The sequence below is a fragment of the Typopeltis vanoorti genome, chromosome 18 (genome assembly GCF_054136105.1).
Source record: "Typopeltis vanoorti isolate ZY-2024b chromosome 18, IOZ_Tvanoo_1.0, whole genome shotgun sequence".
In the NCBI taxonomy this organism is placed as follows: domain Eukaryota; kingdom Metazoa; phylum Arthropoda; class Arachnida; order Uropygi; family Thelyphonidae; genus Typopeltis; species Typopeltis vanoorti.
This window is the reverse complement of record NC_143566.1, coordinates 60,491,384-60,510,917: the sequence shown is the minus strand read 5'-3', so window position 1 is coordinate 60,510,917 and position 19,534 is coordinate 60,491,384. Positions and strand designations below refer to the sequence as shown.

At 34.6% G+C, this 19,534-nt stretch overlaps 1 protein-coding gene across 2 annotated transcripts in view; it reads right to left on the bottom strand.

The window, feature by feature from the left end:
- LOC150096712 (multiple PDZ domain protein-like) overlaps positions 1-19,534 on the bottom strand; it is a 1,501,001-nt gene that overhangs the window by 1,467,369 nt on the left and 14,098 nt on the right. For both annotated transcript variants that reach the window (XM_090408593.1, XM_090408594.1), the window contains exon 2: positions 9,820-9,872. In XM_090408593.1, the coding sequence (XP_090264719.1) occupies positions 9,820-9,835 (16 nt within the window). In that variant the 5' untranslated portion in view covers positions 9,836-9,872. The remainder of the gene's footprint in view (positions 1-9,819; positions 9,873-19,534) is intronic.

Here is a 19,534-nt window from a genome sequence, read left to right as displayed (position 1 = left end):
ATGCAAATTAAGTTATTTAACAAATAGATTTCACTGTAGATTTCCATGTCTCTGAGCTTTCCAGAATTAAAGAGTTATTAGTTACAACTATCTAATATTTTGCCAGCTTAAGCTGATATTCAAATACCAAAACAAAGCATGAACATAACACAGCAAAACATCCACAGAGAACACCCTACATAATTGGTAGAGCCTCTGCTACTAATGGCTCACACAAAAAGTTAAACAAGTTTGAGCTTTGTTAGAAGTTGGAAGAGGATCAATCGTTCAATGCTGTTGGCACATTCTCCCTCGATGAGTCTTTGGGCTCCCTGGAGGTGTCACATAATAATAATGATTAAAAACAATTTAGCATAATGACAACAGCAGAAGAGCTGCTCATCAAATTATAAAGTTAATCACAAAACCTTCCACTCCATAAAAAGCCTGCACAAATATGATCCTTATATATAAAGGACAAAAATAGCATATTACATATCAGAATGATACAAGCAGTTTCTTCTTAACTCAAACACATCAAGGATTATTAAGGATCTCCAATGCTCTTATTTTTCTTGGACTATGCAGTATATTTGTCACTATATACAATACATTCTGTAAACAAATAATGGGGGAAAGACAATGATATCAGAAAATGACAACCTAAATCTGCAATCTTACAACGTGCAATTTTTATGTTTCTTCCACTGTGTTAGAGCAACATAGACTCCTAACAATTCTTAGAGCACTAAAGTTTTGTGGAAGTGGAGAACATCTTGTAGAAGTTCATTTCTAAACAAGATTGACCACTATAATTTGAACAGAAGATTACCACTGAGTAAACAAGCAAACAATAATTCCACAAGTGTTCTAATTTTATTATATGGAGACTTAGCATCATGTAGTCCTATTACTGCAAAGAAATATTTAAATAATTTAAATATTTCCTTGAATATATATAAAGGAATATATAAAGCTGGTGCTTCAAGGAAATATTTTATATTTCCTTGAAGCACCAGCTTCAAGCTTGTGAAACATTTTATAGTTTAACTTGGATGCTGCAATGCTGCACAGCGAATTAAAGATGATATTATTTCCAAGTTTTCCAACAACTGCAGAAGATTAGTAGCAATGGTCATGACAAATTTGTGGAATCAACAAATTTGAGTAATATAATTACTTTCAATTACTATGTTTTGACATTTAAATACACTAATTACAGTTTTTGAGGGTTTCTCCTCCTAGAAAAAAATCAGGCTTTGTTCCTCAGAAACATGCAAACTGGCTCCGTGAACACAGAGATCTACAGCCAAAAAATAGTTGTCCTTATAAGATGCAGAGGAGTTATGCTAGCTGCATTAATTTATTGTGACCCCTAATCAGCAGGGACTCTACCCATCCTAAGGGATGGATGGGGTTAAAGATAACTACAATTCATTTGACATTCAAACCAACACCAAGAGGAAAAAATACATTTATTAAACTTATTAATATTTTGCTGGTTTTCTACCCAGCATCAGAGCACAATGAAACTGACAGGCACACGGCACTAAACCAAGTAATTGTATTAGCAATTAAAATTGTAACTGACACCTGATGTCCTTACATGGCATCTTCTATGGGTCAGAAAACTACGAATTCAGATAGGTCCAGCTATTAGGTCTTAAAATGACAGTTTCTAAGAACTTATCTGACCCATGAAGGATAAGGACATTAGGTGGCAGTTACAATTTAAATTGTTTCTACAAATACTTGGTTTAGTGCTGTGTGCCTGTCACAGATTCATTATGCTGTGATGATGCTTGGTAGAAAACCAGCAAAATATTAGTTTAATACATGCATTTTTTCCTCTTGGTGTTAGTTATACCATTAAGCTTTATTATGGATAATGACCAATCTCAAAGCTATTCTGCACGTATGACATTCAAAATAAAAATCCTTCAATTAATCAACCCTTACATGGCGTACAGCACCATGTAACTACTTAATTATCCAACCCTTTCATTATAAGAATTGAAAACTGCCTTGCGAGCATAATTGGATAAATGGTAATTATGGTAGTAAATCAAGGGTGTACACATATATTCAACACAATATTTAAATTATCATCAACAAATTTCTATACAAAGATAATTAACAAGAAAGAACAGTCTCCCAGCAAATTTCAACAGCATTCATCCCCTTTATGGATTCAATTTCCACCAAAATTGCAAGATTGTAAAAGACCCATAACATTAGGGTTATATTTAAACCAACTACTAGCATCAGACAGGTTCTAAGATCTCCTAAAGACAGTGTTCCATTTTATAAATATCCAGGTGTGTATAATATTCCATGCACGTGCAGTCTTTCCTACATTGGACAAACTTCAAGAAGCCTGGAAATAAGACAGAAAGAACATGTTGGCAATGTAAATCACAACAGAATGATCACCTCCAGGTTAGCACATCACTTTTCAACTTCGAATCACACTATAGACTGGAATAACACCTCTATGTCCTATGTAGACGAAGATTACAGACATAGATTATTTAAAGCAGCAGCAGTAGTTCTACGTGCAGGCAGTAACCTAAAAAGAAATCAAGGGGCCATACTGAACGATACTTGGAAAAATCTAATTAATTCCCTCAGTTCAACACAACTACAGTACGCGAATAATCATATTACGTGTTTGCATGTAACACGTGTTCACGATACTGAGTAGAAATGTCACGCGAATGTGTTACCTTAGCTACCTAACAGGTACCTAACGTTTTTTTTGTATTCTTAAACTTTTTTGCGTTTACCATTTTTTTTGTACTGTGCAAGCCTTGAGAAAGCTAGTTAGTTACTAGCTAAACCAGTAGGCAATATTGTACAAACATACTTACGAATTAAAAATCTATGATCATTTTACCAATAAGTCTTATATTTTGTATTCTTTAAGTTATTTGAAAATAAAAAAATTTCTATAATTTATTACTGCAATAAAAAATTATCTGCATGATTAGAGCAAGCATCAAGTTAAATGTATGACCTGATCTATTTGAGTGCCAAATTGAGTGGGATAGGTTGTCGGTCCGTTGTGGGTGCCATCACTGTGGATGAGTTTCAAAGCAAGGTATGTCAGACTGCACAAATGTTGGATAGTGTTTGGTATGATGTTTAGTCCCCCCCCCCTTGATGAGTCGAAGGACTCCATGGAGAGTAGCTCATAATAATATTATCTTAAATGAGATTTATCAATTTAAACAACATTATTCAACATTAGATACCAGATATTCATCTTTTAACATCTAATGAAAAGAGCACAAGGTGCAATAAACACTTAATGTAAGTACAGTTTGGATTTCCAGTGATAAGAATATCTAAAACAGATCTTACACAAACATATATTCATTAAGAAAACTTATAGTAATCCTATACATGATAGTATAAGTTGAGTGACTTCTCAAGGATAGATGAAAAATTTAGGAGAAAAAAAAAAATTATTAACATTAGATTTGAAGACCTGTAAAAACTACTTGTAGGAAAATAAGATGAGAGAAGATTTTTTTTAAAAAAAAATTTAATAAATAAGGAGGAAGAAACTAAACTTTGGATGAACTTTTGGAATGAAATGTTGAACAGCTATTGTACATGTTCTACACCAGATGAAAATATTTATAGAAAATGCAAAAAAGAAAAAAAACTGTCTGAAGGAGACAGTGAATCAACAAATAATATAACATTAATCAACCTAAATATCTAATATTAAAATAACTGCAGCTTTGAATGAGTAGAATGGCATCACCTGAAATGGATCTCACGCATACTATTATGAATTAAAATGAATACTTGACAGACAACAGATTGATTTGGAGGAAAATTGTTGATAACAAGTTAGTAATGATGCAAGTTCATATAGCACTATCATAATATCCTATATACCTCTTGAGGGTACATGTCAGGAATTTGATGATGAAGAATACTTAAATGAGTACTTAGTGAGTTCTTCTTAGGGGTCCTGCCATCACAAATGTAAAGAATAGTTTTCAATGATTAAAAGATATGTGCAAAGTTAGTTGTTCAGAAGTAATACTTAGCAAAAGAGAACTTGATTTCTTAGATTGAGAAAGCAACATTTGTAATACTGCTAGGTCAAGCAAGACTGAAGAATACAATTATCCCAAGGGGAAAAAATCCTATTTGTCCTAAGATTTTAGTTGTCAAAAATAAGAGTAAATAAAGCAGTGATTTTTACAATAGGATAAAATTGTAAATATCAGTGCAAAAGCAAAAGGACAGATCATTTTGTGACTTCAGCATTAGTTGTTAAGTTTGAATACTCAAGACAAATCTCTCCCTTTATCTGAAGTGGTGCCAGTAAACACATTTTGAAGTAACATGGATATTATTTAGGGTTAAGTATCCACCATCTGAGCTGCTGAATTTCACATTCTATAATCTTAGATACAACATTCATTGGATTATCTCAAGTGCAAACGAAGGAGGAGCAGCGTGCTATCGTAACCTCTGATTATAACAGAAAAATCACTCATCTAGAGAGAGAGAGCCACCTACCAAGAGACCAACTGCAACCATAGTAAAAAAATCTGATATTTAAAATGAAATTGTCAGCTGTGCAGCAATATGTAGACTACCTACAAACACAGCTGAAAAATGAAAACTTCCATTCCATATTGGAAGTGAAATTTCATTTTATTAAATATTTCAAATTATGACCTGATTATTAATGTAATCTGCATTCCTTTTTCTTAATGTCTGTAGAGTTATTTCCAAGCAAACACTGAAAGTGGAGTGGGTCCCTGGAATCAAATTAACTACCATCAAATTTGCCACATTTTGAAATATCACAAATTTGATAAGATTGCTTTTTTTTTATATATATCTTCTACCAAAGTGGGGAGGGGGGGGGAAATAAATATATTTATTATTAAATTGAAAGTTTACTTGGTTTGATAACATATTCAAATTATTATTTAATGACTGAAAACAGAGGTTTTGAGTTAAACTTTATTAATACACACAACCAGTTTCGTGTGAGAACAGACTGTCAGGTGCAAGCAAAAAGGACAAAAAATATCAGAGAGAACTGTACAAGTACTGGATTTCTACAGAGGTTAACATTTCAATGGAAGAAAGAACTCTGGCTGTAACATCATGGCATGCATGTGTGTAAGGTCTCATGATCTCCAATATTAAATGGCAGAGCTGTGAGAGTCTGGCAAGCTATAGCTTAGGTTGGCATTAATGTGAACGGGGTCAAGAACAATTTCCTTAGATTCTAGAATCCGTCTCTCTAATTCATCATAGCATCTATGAATATTGTTAGTCAAATCCCAGTGTATTTTGTGTGGGAGGCTTTCTTCGGTAGAGTTTGCCAAATATAATACACGGCTGGACAAGGCACTGGCTCAAGTTCTGTTGTAGGAGATGTCTCTCTGATGCTCTTCTAGGCAGAGTTCCATGGATTTTTCCCGTTTGACCGTAGTACGGTTTACTGCAATCTCAGAGAACTCTGTAGACACCAGGATATTGAAGATTATTATGTCTCTCCTTTGGACGGCTTAAGACTGAGTGAAGTTTGGGTAAAGTAGTGAAAAAAAGTCTTGATATTGTATTTCCTTAAAATTTTTGCTAAAATTGGTGATAGAGAGCTAATATAAAGATATGCAGCCTTTGGAATTAGTTGCATCTTCATTGTGTTGTTGATGGTGACAGGTTAAACAACAATATACTATTTATAGTTCTCCTAGAGTATCCATTGTTCTTGAAAGTATTTTGAAAGCGTTTGAGTTTATTGTGAAGTTCTTGTTCATCTGACAACAAAGATCTTGCTCAATGACCCAGAGTTGAGATGATGCCAAATTTTTGTGGTGGATAATGGTGAGAGTCCGCATGAAGGTACCTGTCAGTGTGTGTCAGCTTTCTAAAAATGGAGAATTTGATATGTTTAGCTGACTTGGTTAATAGAATATCCAAGAAAGAAAGGGAGCCATTCACTTCTAGCTCATAAGTGAATTTAATATTTGGATGTATATCGTTCAGGTGATTTTGAAATATTTTGAGGTTATCTAGACCATGTGGCTAAATCAGGAATACATCATCTATGTAGTGGAGCCATATCTTTGGTTTTAATGGAGAGGAAGAAATTGCCTTTTCTTCGAATTCTTCATGATAGATGTTTACAAGGACCAGAGATAATGGACTTCCCATTGCTAATCTGGACTTCTGTTTGTAAAAACTGTTTTCGAATTTAAAATATCCTGATTTGACACAGTGTGATAGTAATGCAAAGATCTTTTTAGAAACCTTGTTCTTTAGAAAAGAAAGAACCTCTTCAGTGGGAACATTTGTAAAAAGGGACATGATGTCAAAGTTGGCTATAATATCTGAGTTGGACAATTTGAAGTCTTTAATCTTGTAAATAAAGTCAGATAAGTTTTTAATGAAAGATTTTTCTTATGAAGCATTTCAGAGAGGAGGCGAGATATTTTGACAAGTTGTAGGTAGGAGAATCGATACCTTCGACTATAGGAACATCTTAAAGGAACATCTTCCTTATGTATCTTAAGAAGGCCATAAAGACAAGAAATAAGTGGGTGAAGGGAGCAGAGTGAAAGGCATATATTCGTAGGCAATTCTGAAGTAGTTCTTAGTAAGTTATTTGTGCGGTTGTGGATCTCTCTCTCGTGGGATCCCTGTCCAGCAGTGTCTGAGTGTAATAATTCGAAGAGTTTTCAGCAGTAATCCGATTTGTTTAGGATTACAGTTGCATTTCCTTTGTCGGCTGGAAGGATAATATCTTTGTTTTTTTAATTGCTTTAGAGCCAGTCGTTCAAGGTAGAACGTTATCTGCAGGAGGTTTGGCACTGTTGGTGAAAATTGATTCCATGCAAAATAAGTTTCCTCTTAGGAGGGGAGAAGAGAAGCCGCCTTTTCAATTTTTGTGAGAAATAATTCTTTAGGAATAGATCTTGGCAATAAAACAAAGTTGAGGCCTCTTGAGAGAATTTTTTCCTTCTGCAAGAGAGAGAAGTTGTGAGAAGATAAGTTTATAACCACTTTATTTTGAATGGGGGGGAAGATCAGCAGGTTTGGTGAGAGCGGATTCACTCTGCTCCCTTCACCCACTTATTCCCTCATCTTTATGACCTTCCGAAGATACATAAGGAAGATATTCTTTTAAAACCTATAGTCAAAAGGTATCGATTCTCCTACCTACAACTTGTCAAAATATCTCGCCTCTTCTCTGAAATACTTCACAGGAAAATCTTCTTTCATTAAAAACTCATCTGACTTTATTTCCAAGATTAAACACTTCAAATCATCCAACTTGGATATTATAGCCAGCTTTGACATCGTGTCCCTCTTTACAAATGTTCCCACTGAAGAGGTTCTTATTCTTCTAAAGAACAATGTTTCTAAAAAGATCTTTGCATTATTATCACAGCGTCAAATCAGGATATTTTAAATTCGAAAAAAGTTTTTTTTTTTTTTTTTTTTTTTTTTTTTTTTTTACAAACAGAAGTCTGGATTAGCAATGGAAAGTCCGTTATCTCCAGTCCTTGCAAACATTTATCTTGAAGACTTTGAAGAAGAGGCAATTTCTTCCTCCTATTTTTCAGTTTTATATTTTACCAAACTAAATCTGAATTAGTTATTTTTCAAATAATTATTTCAGACTTCCAAAATTTCCTTAATCTTCAATTGTTAAGTCACCTTTACAGTAATCTTTAAGTTTTTTCAACAATCTAGATATTTCTGCAACCTTCATGATATTTATCCTCAATATTATTCCTAGTCTTCCCATGACTTGTTAAGCTTATTTTTTCTAAGTCTGCATATTGCTCTATTCTCTTAGAGCAATATGCAGACTTTTCTATTTTCAGATTTTTCTATCCTTATAAACACTACATACCTCCCCCTAGGTGAATCAATGACTTCTTCAGATTTTGCTTGGATTACTCACCCAAAGTTTGGTTCTTGCGATTCTTTCTCAAATAATATTTGTATATTTGACCACAGTTCAAATATGAAAGCAGCTTAACTCTAATTATTTTTAGTTTTGTACATATATTTTTTTTCCAGTATGGTTCATTTTTTCCTAATAAAAAAATTCTGTATTTCTCTTAAAGAAATATTACTCCTGTTTCCTTTATGTAATCAACTGCCCATTCTAATAACTCCAAACTTTTTTTTTGTCTTCCATGCTAGAACCTTCTGCATGACCATACACATAGGTCTCATTGTCCAATTTCCTTATTTTGAAATGTTTGCCGATACCTTGAAACTGCCTGCTAGTCAAGAAATACCTTCATGTTTGATGTTTAATAACGAGTTATTCTTTCTTTTCTTTAAGTCAGTGTTTCATGAATAAGACATCCCAGTTTAGATGTTAGAATGCAAACACATAGAAAGTTTTCTTGATAACACAATTCAATAAATATTTTGAACTGAAAATAAGTTAATCCTCATTGTTAGGATAGCAAACACTTGAACAAGGTAGAATATACAGCAATCAGTTAACTGCACATGAGTGTGCAAGCTAAGAAGATGACAAACCAATCAAACTGAAATCCCTTAAGGATAAAACGTAAAAATAAAGCTGCTCAAGACTAGATCCAGACCAATTTAAATTTGGATGATGTAAAATCCCTCAGAGCTCTTTGTACAACCATTTGTAATTAAAACAACTTCTGTATTATACTTGACAAATTATATTGTTTTAATCCTTTACCTAAGCAAATAAATTTTGTGGGTGAAGTATCTTAATAATTCAAAGTTTGCACATGCTTGAACAAAGGATGAAACAAGAATATAATTTCTTTGCATCTTTAATTTATACTATAACCAAGTGGAAAAACTTTCAACATCTCTAAATCCAGAGTATTTTTAGTAATAAGGTGTGACACCTTTTGATTGCTTGTATATGGAAATAAGACTTCTGCATTACTTCAACATGGTATCACGCTTCTGGGTCTGGCTCCCACAGATGAGATCTCAAAGGTTGAAACCAGTCTAGGTAGTAGACTTCCCATAATGCATAGCATTATACATTATATATTGCATTATGGGATACTAAAGCAACTGAAGTCATTAGCCTTTATATACAAGTAGCCCAGTCATGAAGCTACTTCAAACTGTTTGCTTACACTTGAATAAAGGATGAAACCAAGAATATAATTTCTTGACATCTTCAATTTATTCTATGGTCTATGTGTCCTTCCAAGGATCATGTATTAAGCATTGACTCCATGCTGTGCAAGTCCAGATTTGTGAGACTTCCAGTAACAGATGTAGTACTTATGTTCAAGTCTACTCCACTAAGCAGCTAGTTTGTCCAAATAAGTTATGACATTTATACAGAATCCTGACAAATACCAGCATATTCTTTTTGGTAGGAAACTAAAAATTGGACAGGAAAAAAAAAGAGCTGGTACAAGTTGCTTAATTAAACAACACCCCCAGCTGGTATGGCATTTCATCATATTGTATCATACTGGTCTGTGATTAAGCCAACAGAGAATACAATTTGGCAGGCTAAAGTCTCAAATTGTCAATCAACTTTGTTCATTTAGTATTCTGAGATATACAGGATGGAGTTTGCCATTAAAAGACAAGGAAAAGCTCAAGTTCATTCTCTGCATTCCTTATAAGCTATGTGGAGATGTCTTCCTAACAGCTAGTTTACTATTGCTTTCTACTGGGAGGTGATTTAGTTTAAAGAACAAACCTTAATAGCAATATCCAATACTGAAATATCTAGGCGACATGCAGCTCAGAAAAAAAAATATTTTACAGAAGTAATTACTATTTAAGCTGTTTCATAATACAAGGGCATAATGAATTTCATACCTCCTGAAATTGGCATAGCTGATGCTCTTCAGTTTGTTAAATATTCAAGAATGCTGTAAAGAAAAAAAAAAAACATTAAGTTTGAATTAAATAAAAAACTAAAAAACTCAGCAACAAAATGTTATATTAACATGGATTCCTTTAGTGCCTATTAAATGTTATTTCTTTAATGCCAGATAAAAGAGAGCATATTATTTCTTAAAGAAATGTACATTTCTTTTTTTTAAGTTACAGTACAAAAAAGGCTATTGGACAGGAAAAGTGACCATGAAATCTTGTCCTGGGAGGTTGCTCAATGTGTAGATTGGAAGGAGAAAAGAAAATGTAGAAATTTCAATCAAGAAAGGATTTATGCAGAACTACAAGGCTGGCAATTATGACAAACTTAGAATCAAACTCGGAGAAGTGCCAGGACTGGGCTAAGGCCAATCGATGTCAATTTAATGTGGCAAAGTGTAAGGTTATGCATTTTGGGGTGAAGAGATTAGCAGCAGTATATCACATTGGAGGAACCATACTCCAGGAGATTGACGAGGCTAGGGATTTGGGAATGTTGGTGGATAGGGAATTGAAGTTCAGGGGACAACATCGCAAAAGTGGCTAAATCAGCTCATCAAATCACTGTTGCTGAAAAATACTTTAACAAGCAGAGACAAACAGGTTACTGTTCCTCTGTATCGAACCTTGATAAGATCCCATCTAGACTACTGTGCCCAGATATGGGTGCCAGGGTTTCTTCTTGATGGGGAGGAGGTGGAGAGGATCCAGAGACGAGTGACCAAGATGATAGCAGGTCTATGGAATGAACCTTATGAGAACAGGTTGAAGATTTGTGAGTTGCAGAAATTGATTGATAGGTGGAAAGGGGTGATATAATTGAGACATTCAAATTACTGAAGGGTTTCTATAAGATTAATTCAGATATTTTTGAGAATAGGACTGGTGATGGGAGGACTAGGGGCCATACATGGAAGCTGGGCAAGAGTGTGGTTAGCAAGGGTGTTAGAGCCAGGTTTTTACTTGGAGAATGGTGAACGAGTGGAATAAGCTGCCAGAGTCTGTTGTGGGTGCCATGACTGTGAATGAGTTCAAGGCGAGGTATGATAGATACTGTGTGATTGTTGAATAGTTGTTCTTGACATGTTAGGGCCTCCCTCGATGAGTCTATCGACTCCTTGGAGTTGCCCGTAATAATAATAAACTAAATGGAATGAATGTCATTAGTGCATAGTCAAGAAATGTTTGGATGAGATAGTATCAAAGTGCATACCAAGGGTAAAGAATATAAACGAGTAGGGATTAAGTGAATGACTAGCAATATAAAGCAGGAGTACAAAAAAACATTATGGAAAATATAAACAAGGTGATCAAGCATGCCCATGAAGCAGTATAAAGCACAAGAGCAAGAAACAACTAGTAGTATGGTAAGGAAGGCTTAATCAGATTGAGAGAAAATTAGCTAAACAGGTAAAGTAAGTCCAAAAGGGTTTTTCAAGTAAGTAAGTAGCAAGTAAGAGAAATAATGATTATGGAAAGATAACTTTACTCAGTGCTGATTGTAAGAAAGTGACAAAAGCAGAAGAAATAGTTCAGTTACCTAAGTGGTCACTTTGCAAAGGTATACTAAGGTGATAGACTGATGTGAGCATTTGAGGTAGATGAACTGGAGATACTCAGTATATTAAAAAAATATCCTCGTAGAAAGGCTTAGACGTTGGTTATACATGTTTACTAAATAACTTAAGGAAATTACAACGTACAATAGAATATACGTTAAATTAAACTTTAATATATTTCCAATATTTCGGCAACATCACATTGCCATCTTCAAAAGGAACTTACAATAAAGACGTGCATGCAGGCACTAAGCACAGTAAATGAGAATGAAGTTTAGTTTCCTAAAAGTCCTGATGGTGCCCCCTAGCAGACTATGTAGATATTCTTGGCTGTTGGGTTGAAGGTCTCCTGATATAAGCCTCCCAAATTTGGACAATCTCAAATTTGAAGGCTTACATCAGGAGACCTTCAGCCCAACGGCCAAGAATACCTACATAGTCGGCTAAGAGGGGCACCATCAGGACTTTTAGGAAAGCCATAGCCACCTCGCTTCGTTTTCATTTACTGTGTTTAGTGCCTGCGTTCACGTGTCTTTATTGCAAGTTCCTTTTGAAGATGGCAAAGTGACATTGTTGAAATATTGAAAATATATTAAAGTTTATTTTAATGTATATTCTATTGTACGTTGCAATTTCCTTAAGTTATTTAGTAAAAAAATATCAATGTGAATACAGCAGTAGGCCTGGATGATATGTCAGCTCGTGTGGCATACGAGAATGTGCAGGTGAACTGGCAGTGCCTCTGACGAAGTTGTTTAATCTAAGTCTCAGCTCTGGCAAGGTTCCTAGGGAGTAGAAAGAGAGTAAGATAGTTCCATTACATAAAGGCTGCTCCAAGACAGAAGCAACAAGTTACAGACCAATTAGAACCTTTTAAGTGATGGTTAAAGTGTATTGGAAAAGTTGGTTAAAAATAAAATTCAGAAATGAGTGGATAAGAATGATACTTTATAGGAGACAGCATGGTTTTATAAAAGGTAGGTCCAGCCTCAGTAATTTATTCACATTTTATAAGGTGACAGCAGAATTTGATAAAGGAAATGGCTACAGCATGATACTGCTGTGGACTTTGCAAGAGGCATTTGACAGAATACTGCATGTAAAACTATTACATAAATTGGAGCAAATGGGAATAGATATGAAGCTGGTGGCATGGATAATGGGTCGCTGACAAACAGTGGGTGGTGTATGGTGGAGTGGAATCAAGGCAAAATGAAGGTGACTAATAGGTGCCCCAGAGCTCTATATTAGGACCACTACTCTAATTTGTATATTAACAATATAGAAGATCTGAAAGGAGGAGGTTCATTCAGTTGTTTACCAATGATGCAAAACTAGAGAAAGCAATAGTTGATAAAGGTGATGTAGATATCTTACAAAATGATTTAAAAAAATTGGCAGTATGGGCAAAGGATAATGGTTGTCTCTTCAATGTTGTAAAATAATGCACTTCAGGATGAAAAGATCACACACTTCGTATGATATTGATGGTGCTAGTTTACAGAAAATTAATGAAGCTAGGGATCTGGAGGTGATGATGGATAGAGATTTGAAATTCAGAGGAGACCTATTGAAGAATTGGAAAAATACCTCAGAGGATTATTTATATGATGAAGAGCATATGGACAAATAAAGATAAGGAGGTTATTATCTATCTTTATAAGGCTATGATTCAGCCACATGTTGACTAATGTGCACAAATTTGGTCACCTGAGTTTCTTTGGGATCAGAAGGCAGTGGAAAGGATTTAGAAATGAGTGACCAAGCTGGTGACAGATCTGTGGAATGTTCCCTATAAGAGAGAGAGAGATTGAGAGTGTATGGGTTGCAGAATTTAGCTGACAGGCAGAGGAGAGAGGATATGATAGAAACTTATAAGTTACTAAAGGGATACTATAAGACCAACACAGAAATTTTTCAATACAACCAAGGGGGTCACACTTGGAAGCTGTCTAAGAGTGTGGTTAGTAAGGGTGTGCAGACTAGGTTCTTTTCTTAGAGAGTGGTGAATGAGTGAAATGGATTGCCAGAGGTGGTTGCGAGTATCCCCACAATGAATAGGTTTAAGGTGTATTAATGAATAGAGTGGGTCTCCTGCGACAAGTCTTGACTCCATGGAGCAGCCATATAAACAATAATAGTTCCTGATACTTTTAGCATTAGTAATAACTGTAGCATTCACTTAGGCTCCCAACTACCTTTACACCTTGTACTGACTACAAGCCGTAAAGGTAGTTTGAGACATGATTCTGCCATTTTTGGTACTCTCTCACCTCATGGGGTGCCTGCACACACATACACACCTTTAATAACTTCAGCTTTCCTGACTGTGCTTTCACATGAGCAATGCTTTTAAAATACCTAACTCGAAACCATTAAGTGCAATCCATCAGCATTATTTAATCTGTCAAATTCAGTCCATAGGCTTAAAAACTGCACACCATTCCTTCTGCACAACTTATGCATTGATTCATTAGTAATCATTACCCTCCTCAACTTACAATAAACTAAACTGGTGGTTTTAGAGACCAAACAATTCTGATTAAATGTATATTTTTCTAGTTATCTTGCAGTTTTTTGTATAAATTTAATATTTCAGCAGTTAGTTATCTTTTGGTTTGGAACCTGCAATATTTTATAATGATCCACAAATGAAAATTCTTGTCAAATGGAATAAACAAGAGGCCCTTCAAAAGAAGCCAATTCAGAAAAGCAATTATCATGAATAGAATCAAAGGATTATTCACTTTATGAGATCCTCCTAAACATGCATGATCTGAATCTAAAGAATTATGATTCAGTTTCATCACACACAGAAAGTGATGAAAATCAAATGATCAGATAAATCTTATGAGCCTGATTATTCAAAACAGAAAAAAAAAATAAGATTAACAAAGGGGCCTCTTGGTAAAAAATGCTATATCACAATATAATAATAAAGCAGGTTATCAGAGTTGAAAGCAAAGATCTGGAAAAACATCCTAAATCAGGACACCTACAGAAATCATTTTATTTGCAAATTATAGAAAAGTGGTTATATATGCTTATGAAAAACTGCCCTTGAAATTTAAAAAAAAATAAAATAAAAAAAATGCAAGGAGAAATTTAAGAATCCTATTTCCAGTTTGGGGGTGATGGTAAACAAAAAAAAGTTGATAAAATAGCTCAAAGGATTATTTGTATGCTGAAAAATGCACACGAGGTTGATTGGTCAACCTATAGTATGTTAGTACTATGTATACAAATGCAATGACGAGTAGAGATGGGGAAGTTCTATTCTGTAAGTCTATGATATGGCCACATCTTGACTATGTACACAGATCTTTTGTCCTATCAGAAAAATCTCCACCTTTCTCTTCAAAATACAAGCTTCCTCCACTTAATTTTTCAGGTGCCTATAAACTCCTCTGCTATTATCTTATTTTGAACAATTCGGAAGATCTGCCTTTGTCACGAAGAACATAAATTGAATAACAAATATCATGAACAATCTAGCCTTGCTGAACTTGCCATCTTTACTAAGCAGTACTGTGGAATAAGAAAAATCCTACATAGGAGTAGATGCCTAATGGAACAACTTTATAAAGAAAATTGTGAAATGTTACTATACTATACTGTCCAAAACTCAAATAGATCTAATGATCTATGTTTATCTCTCTTATGAAAAATAGTACTTTTCAGTCTGCTAACCTTTCCTAATTTGTCTTTATTATTTAAATAATAATTAGGAAATGATGTTACCTTACTATTATGGCATCAACCACTATGTCAATTGCATATTATGTTGTTCCTGTTTAGCTTTAAAAGCTGTTCAGTTGGAATCGTTGTGAACAGTGAATGTAAAGAATCAAGGAAAGTAATTAACACTAGAGATAAAAGAAACTGATAACTTACATTAAAACAATTTTAATCATAGAATTTTCACCATAATCCATTCAGATACATAAATAAAATAATTTTAATAGGCATTTTTGCTTAACATAAGTTAAACATTTCTTTTATCTCTAGTATTATATCTAGTTTCCTTCACCACAATTGCTCTTCATAACAATTCCAAGAGAACAATTACTACTCCAAGATTTAACACCAAATCCATTCAAATACATTCCACACTGAGGGTAAATTCTTCTTTACCAATAAAAGCATTCCAAACATACTGCACACTATTCCTTCTACATGACCTGGATAAAAATCATATGCAGTTATAGCTAAGTCATCAATTTTCATTTACTGCAGAAAAAATTGTCAATCTTCACTTCCAGTAGATCTCTTAAATTCTCATTCCTACCATACTTGACTATCAAATAATTTGTTCTAACAAAAATCATCTGTTCCACACTGCTTGCACAAAGCTTCACTCACATGCAGGTCTTCATACTTGAACATGCTTTCATCACACGCCCATCTAAACAAATCCTGAATTACAGAATCAATACATCCAGTTCGTAAAGTCTCCTTTATTTCCAAATCACACTCCTAATTATAATAAAGTTTAGAATTTTTTTATATATATAGTAATGAAAAATGTTTGCTAACTGCCATATTCTTCTTTCAAGTCAAATCAAATACTATTAAATGGATTTCCCCAATTATATTAGAAAAACAGATAAAACAACATTGCCCTTAATAATTTGAATGGCTTATTGTTATGTGCTATGAGGTAGTTTTCAACTCTTGGTGATCTTGGGCACAAAGGCTCTCCATCCCAATGGCCTTGAACTTACAATTGCTGAAAAAAAAAAAGGACAAGTGGATCCTTTTTTTTCAGCACTGTGTTTTTTTGTTTTCTGTGGTTTTCGATAGATAAGTTTTTTGTGGTCTTCCTCTTCTCATTCCTTCAATCTTCCCCAACATAACTGCCTTTTCCAATGATTCATCAGTTCACATAACATGTCAAAAGAACAAACTTCTGTTTAGAAATCTTTGCCTTCAAGGAGCATTCTGTCTTTAAACTCTAAAATCTTACTGGTCATTCTTGTAATCCATGGGATTCTTAGCAGTCTCCTCCTCACCCATAATTCAAATGAATCGATTCGCTTTCAATCTTTCTTCTTAATAATTCAGCTTTCACATCCATACTTCACTACTGGAAATACCATTGCTTTGACAAGTTCAACTTTCATGGCCTTATGCCTTTATCTTTCATAACTTTTGTCAGGTTTAACATAGCTTTCCCCCCCCCATAACTATCCTTTTAATTTCATCTTCACATTTACCATCATTTCTGATTCTGGACACCAGAACCATAACTTTCAATGATTTATATTTTATCTCCCTCTCTTATAAATTCATTTAAATTGCCAAAAGCTAACACTTTTGTTTTGCAGATGTTTAAATTAAACCCAGCTTTGTTACTTTCCCTCTTAACCAATAGAATCAACCACTCCAGATCTTCCTTAGTTTCTGCTATGAGTGTTGTATCATTCTGCATGTCTTAAATTATTTTTCAGCCACCAATCTTAATTCCAGTTGGATCTTTGTCTAAGTTAGCCATTCTCATAATATATTCACTATAAATATTAAAAAGATAGGGCAACAGTATACAACCCTACCATGCCCCTTTTTCCATTCTAACACTGTTTCTCCAAAGACTGGTTTTTACTGAATCTTATTCTTAATGGGAATACCTGAACAATCAGATGTTCAGGTATTCCCATTGATCTCATTACAATCCACAATGTTGTGATCCACGCAACTAAAAGCTTTCTTATAATCAATAAAACAGATGAATACTTCCTTCTGAAATTCTCTTGTTCTTTCCATAATTCATTTGATGTTTGCTATTTTGTCTCTAGTTCCTCTACCTCTCCGAAAGTCTGCCTGCTCTTGTGACATTTCTTTATTCACATATGGCTCTAACCTTCGTTGGGTCACTTTCAGCATAAGTTTACTTGCATGCAAAATTAAAGAAATGGTTCTATCATTCTTACAATCTTCGGAATGAATACTGATGTTTTCCTATATCTAGACCACTATATTTTCTTCAAAACCTGTTGACAAATTTCATTAAATATATTCACTACTTCATCATCCACAGATGCTCTTAATTCCACTGACACTCCATCAGCCCCAGGAGCTTTTCCTTTCGATAGCTGTTCCAAATGGCTTATATATCCTTTCTTCTTCTTACCCTCTTGCTTGTAAGTGGCATGCACTGATATGATATAGATCTTGTCCAAATTACATTATTAAAAATGCAGCAAAATAGAAGATGCACAAAATTTGTTTTCCATGAAGAAAAATGAGCAGAATGATTGACACCTTAATTTACTCACATTTTATAATGACAGAATCAGTTAAGGGAAATAGCTATACCATGATATACTGGACTTTGTAAAGGCATCTAACAGATTTACATAAAGTATGAAGCTGGTGACAGATTGGGAGATGGCTGACAAAACCAGAGTAACATATGGTGGAATGGAATCTAGGAGAATGAGGGTAACTAATGGAGTGAGTGCTTCAAGGCACTGTACTAAGGCCACTACTCTAATCTGCATATTAATAATATAGGGAATGATTTAAAAGGGAATATTCAGCACTATTCTTTCAATTTCATGTTCTTGAATAATGTCAAATACTGAAGAAAATGCAAATCATAAATTACTATCTTCCACTAGGAAGTTACATTCTCCATTATAACACACATTCTTCTTTCCACATAAAGATGAGGGGATATTGGGTGTCCTTTTCTCGTACCTCTCATTATCCAGATATCTTACTGTTTTTCCACAACTTTTCACAGCAGACTCTGCTTTATCATTGATATTCTACAATAGATATATCAGGTTCCTGTCCTCCCCATAAGATTCAGGTATAGCCCACTTCCTGATCTATGCTGTCAAATGCTTTCTCTAAGTCAACAAATCAGGCAAAATATTTGTATTTTTACATAGAACTTTCTCAGCAATTAATCTTCACATTAATATCAGAAGTGGCTATGATATTCTGGTCTCTTCTGAATCCATCCTGCTTGCTCATCTTCTAAATTTTCTTCTGTTAGTTCTGTGGAAATGACATCTGCATCCATAGTGCTAGGCCACCTGAAGAATAAGTATTCTAAGTTCAATTTTAGTCACCAACTAGAGGAACTTTTTTCCAGGCCTTCCCCTGACTGGTTTCCAAGTTAGTTGATCTCTGGCAAGAGCAAGCACGTTTTTTCCTCCCAGAAACTTGGATTTTTCTTCCCATGAACTCAAGAAAAATCACCAATAGAATTAGCATTATTTCAGACAATATTTTTTCCTCCCAGAAACTTGGATTTTTCTTCCCATGAACTCAAGAAAAATCACCAATAGAATTAGCATTATTTCAGACAATATATTGCATTAAGATCAGGGACCACAAGATGGTGGTATTTTTCTGTTTCTCTTCCACTGATGCCATTAACCTTTGGTCAGATATCTCTGATTAGTTATGGTGGATTTGGACTGTCCCTCGGGCTTCAAAATAGGACTAAAACAACCTCACCACTTCCTATGAGGTATAAAAAAGGCATTAGCCAATTTTCCCTTTCCCTCTCATTCTTTCTGCTGATATCAGGTCTTGTTGTCAAGGTCTTGGAGAAAATAGTCAAGAGGAGAATACAGGAATGGATAGATGAAAATGGGATACTGTATGGGGGACAGCACTGTGAAGGGTAGATCATGCCTCTGTAACTTACTTATGTTTTATAACACAGTGACGGCTGAACTGGATAAGGGTAATGGGTTTACAATGATTCTACTGGACCTTGCTAAGGCCTTTGACAGGATACCACATGGAATTCTAATCAGTAAACTGCAGCATATGGGGATGGATATAGGGTTGGTGAGATGGATAGGAGGGTGGTTGATGGAGAGATATCAGAGAGTGGTTTATTCAGGAGTAGAGTCCAAAAGACGGCCTGTGACTAGTGGTATGCAAAAGGGTTCTGTTCTTGGACCACCACTGTTTAATTTGTTCATTAACGATATACGAAAGGATCTGAGAGGAACTGTTCATTTGTTTGCTGATGATGCAAAGTTGGATAGAGCAATAGTGAATGCACAGGATGTCAAAATTTTGCAGGATGATTTGGAGGGCTGGGCTAAGGAGAGTGGATGTCAATTCAATGTGGC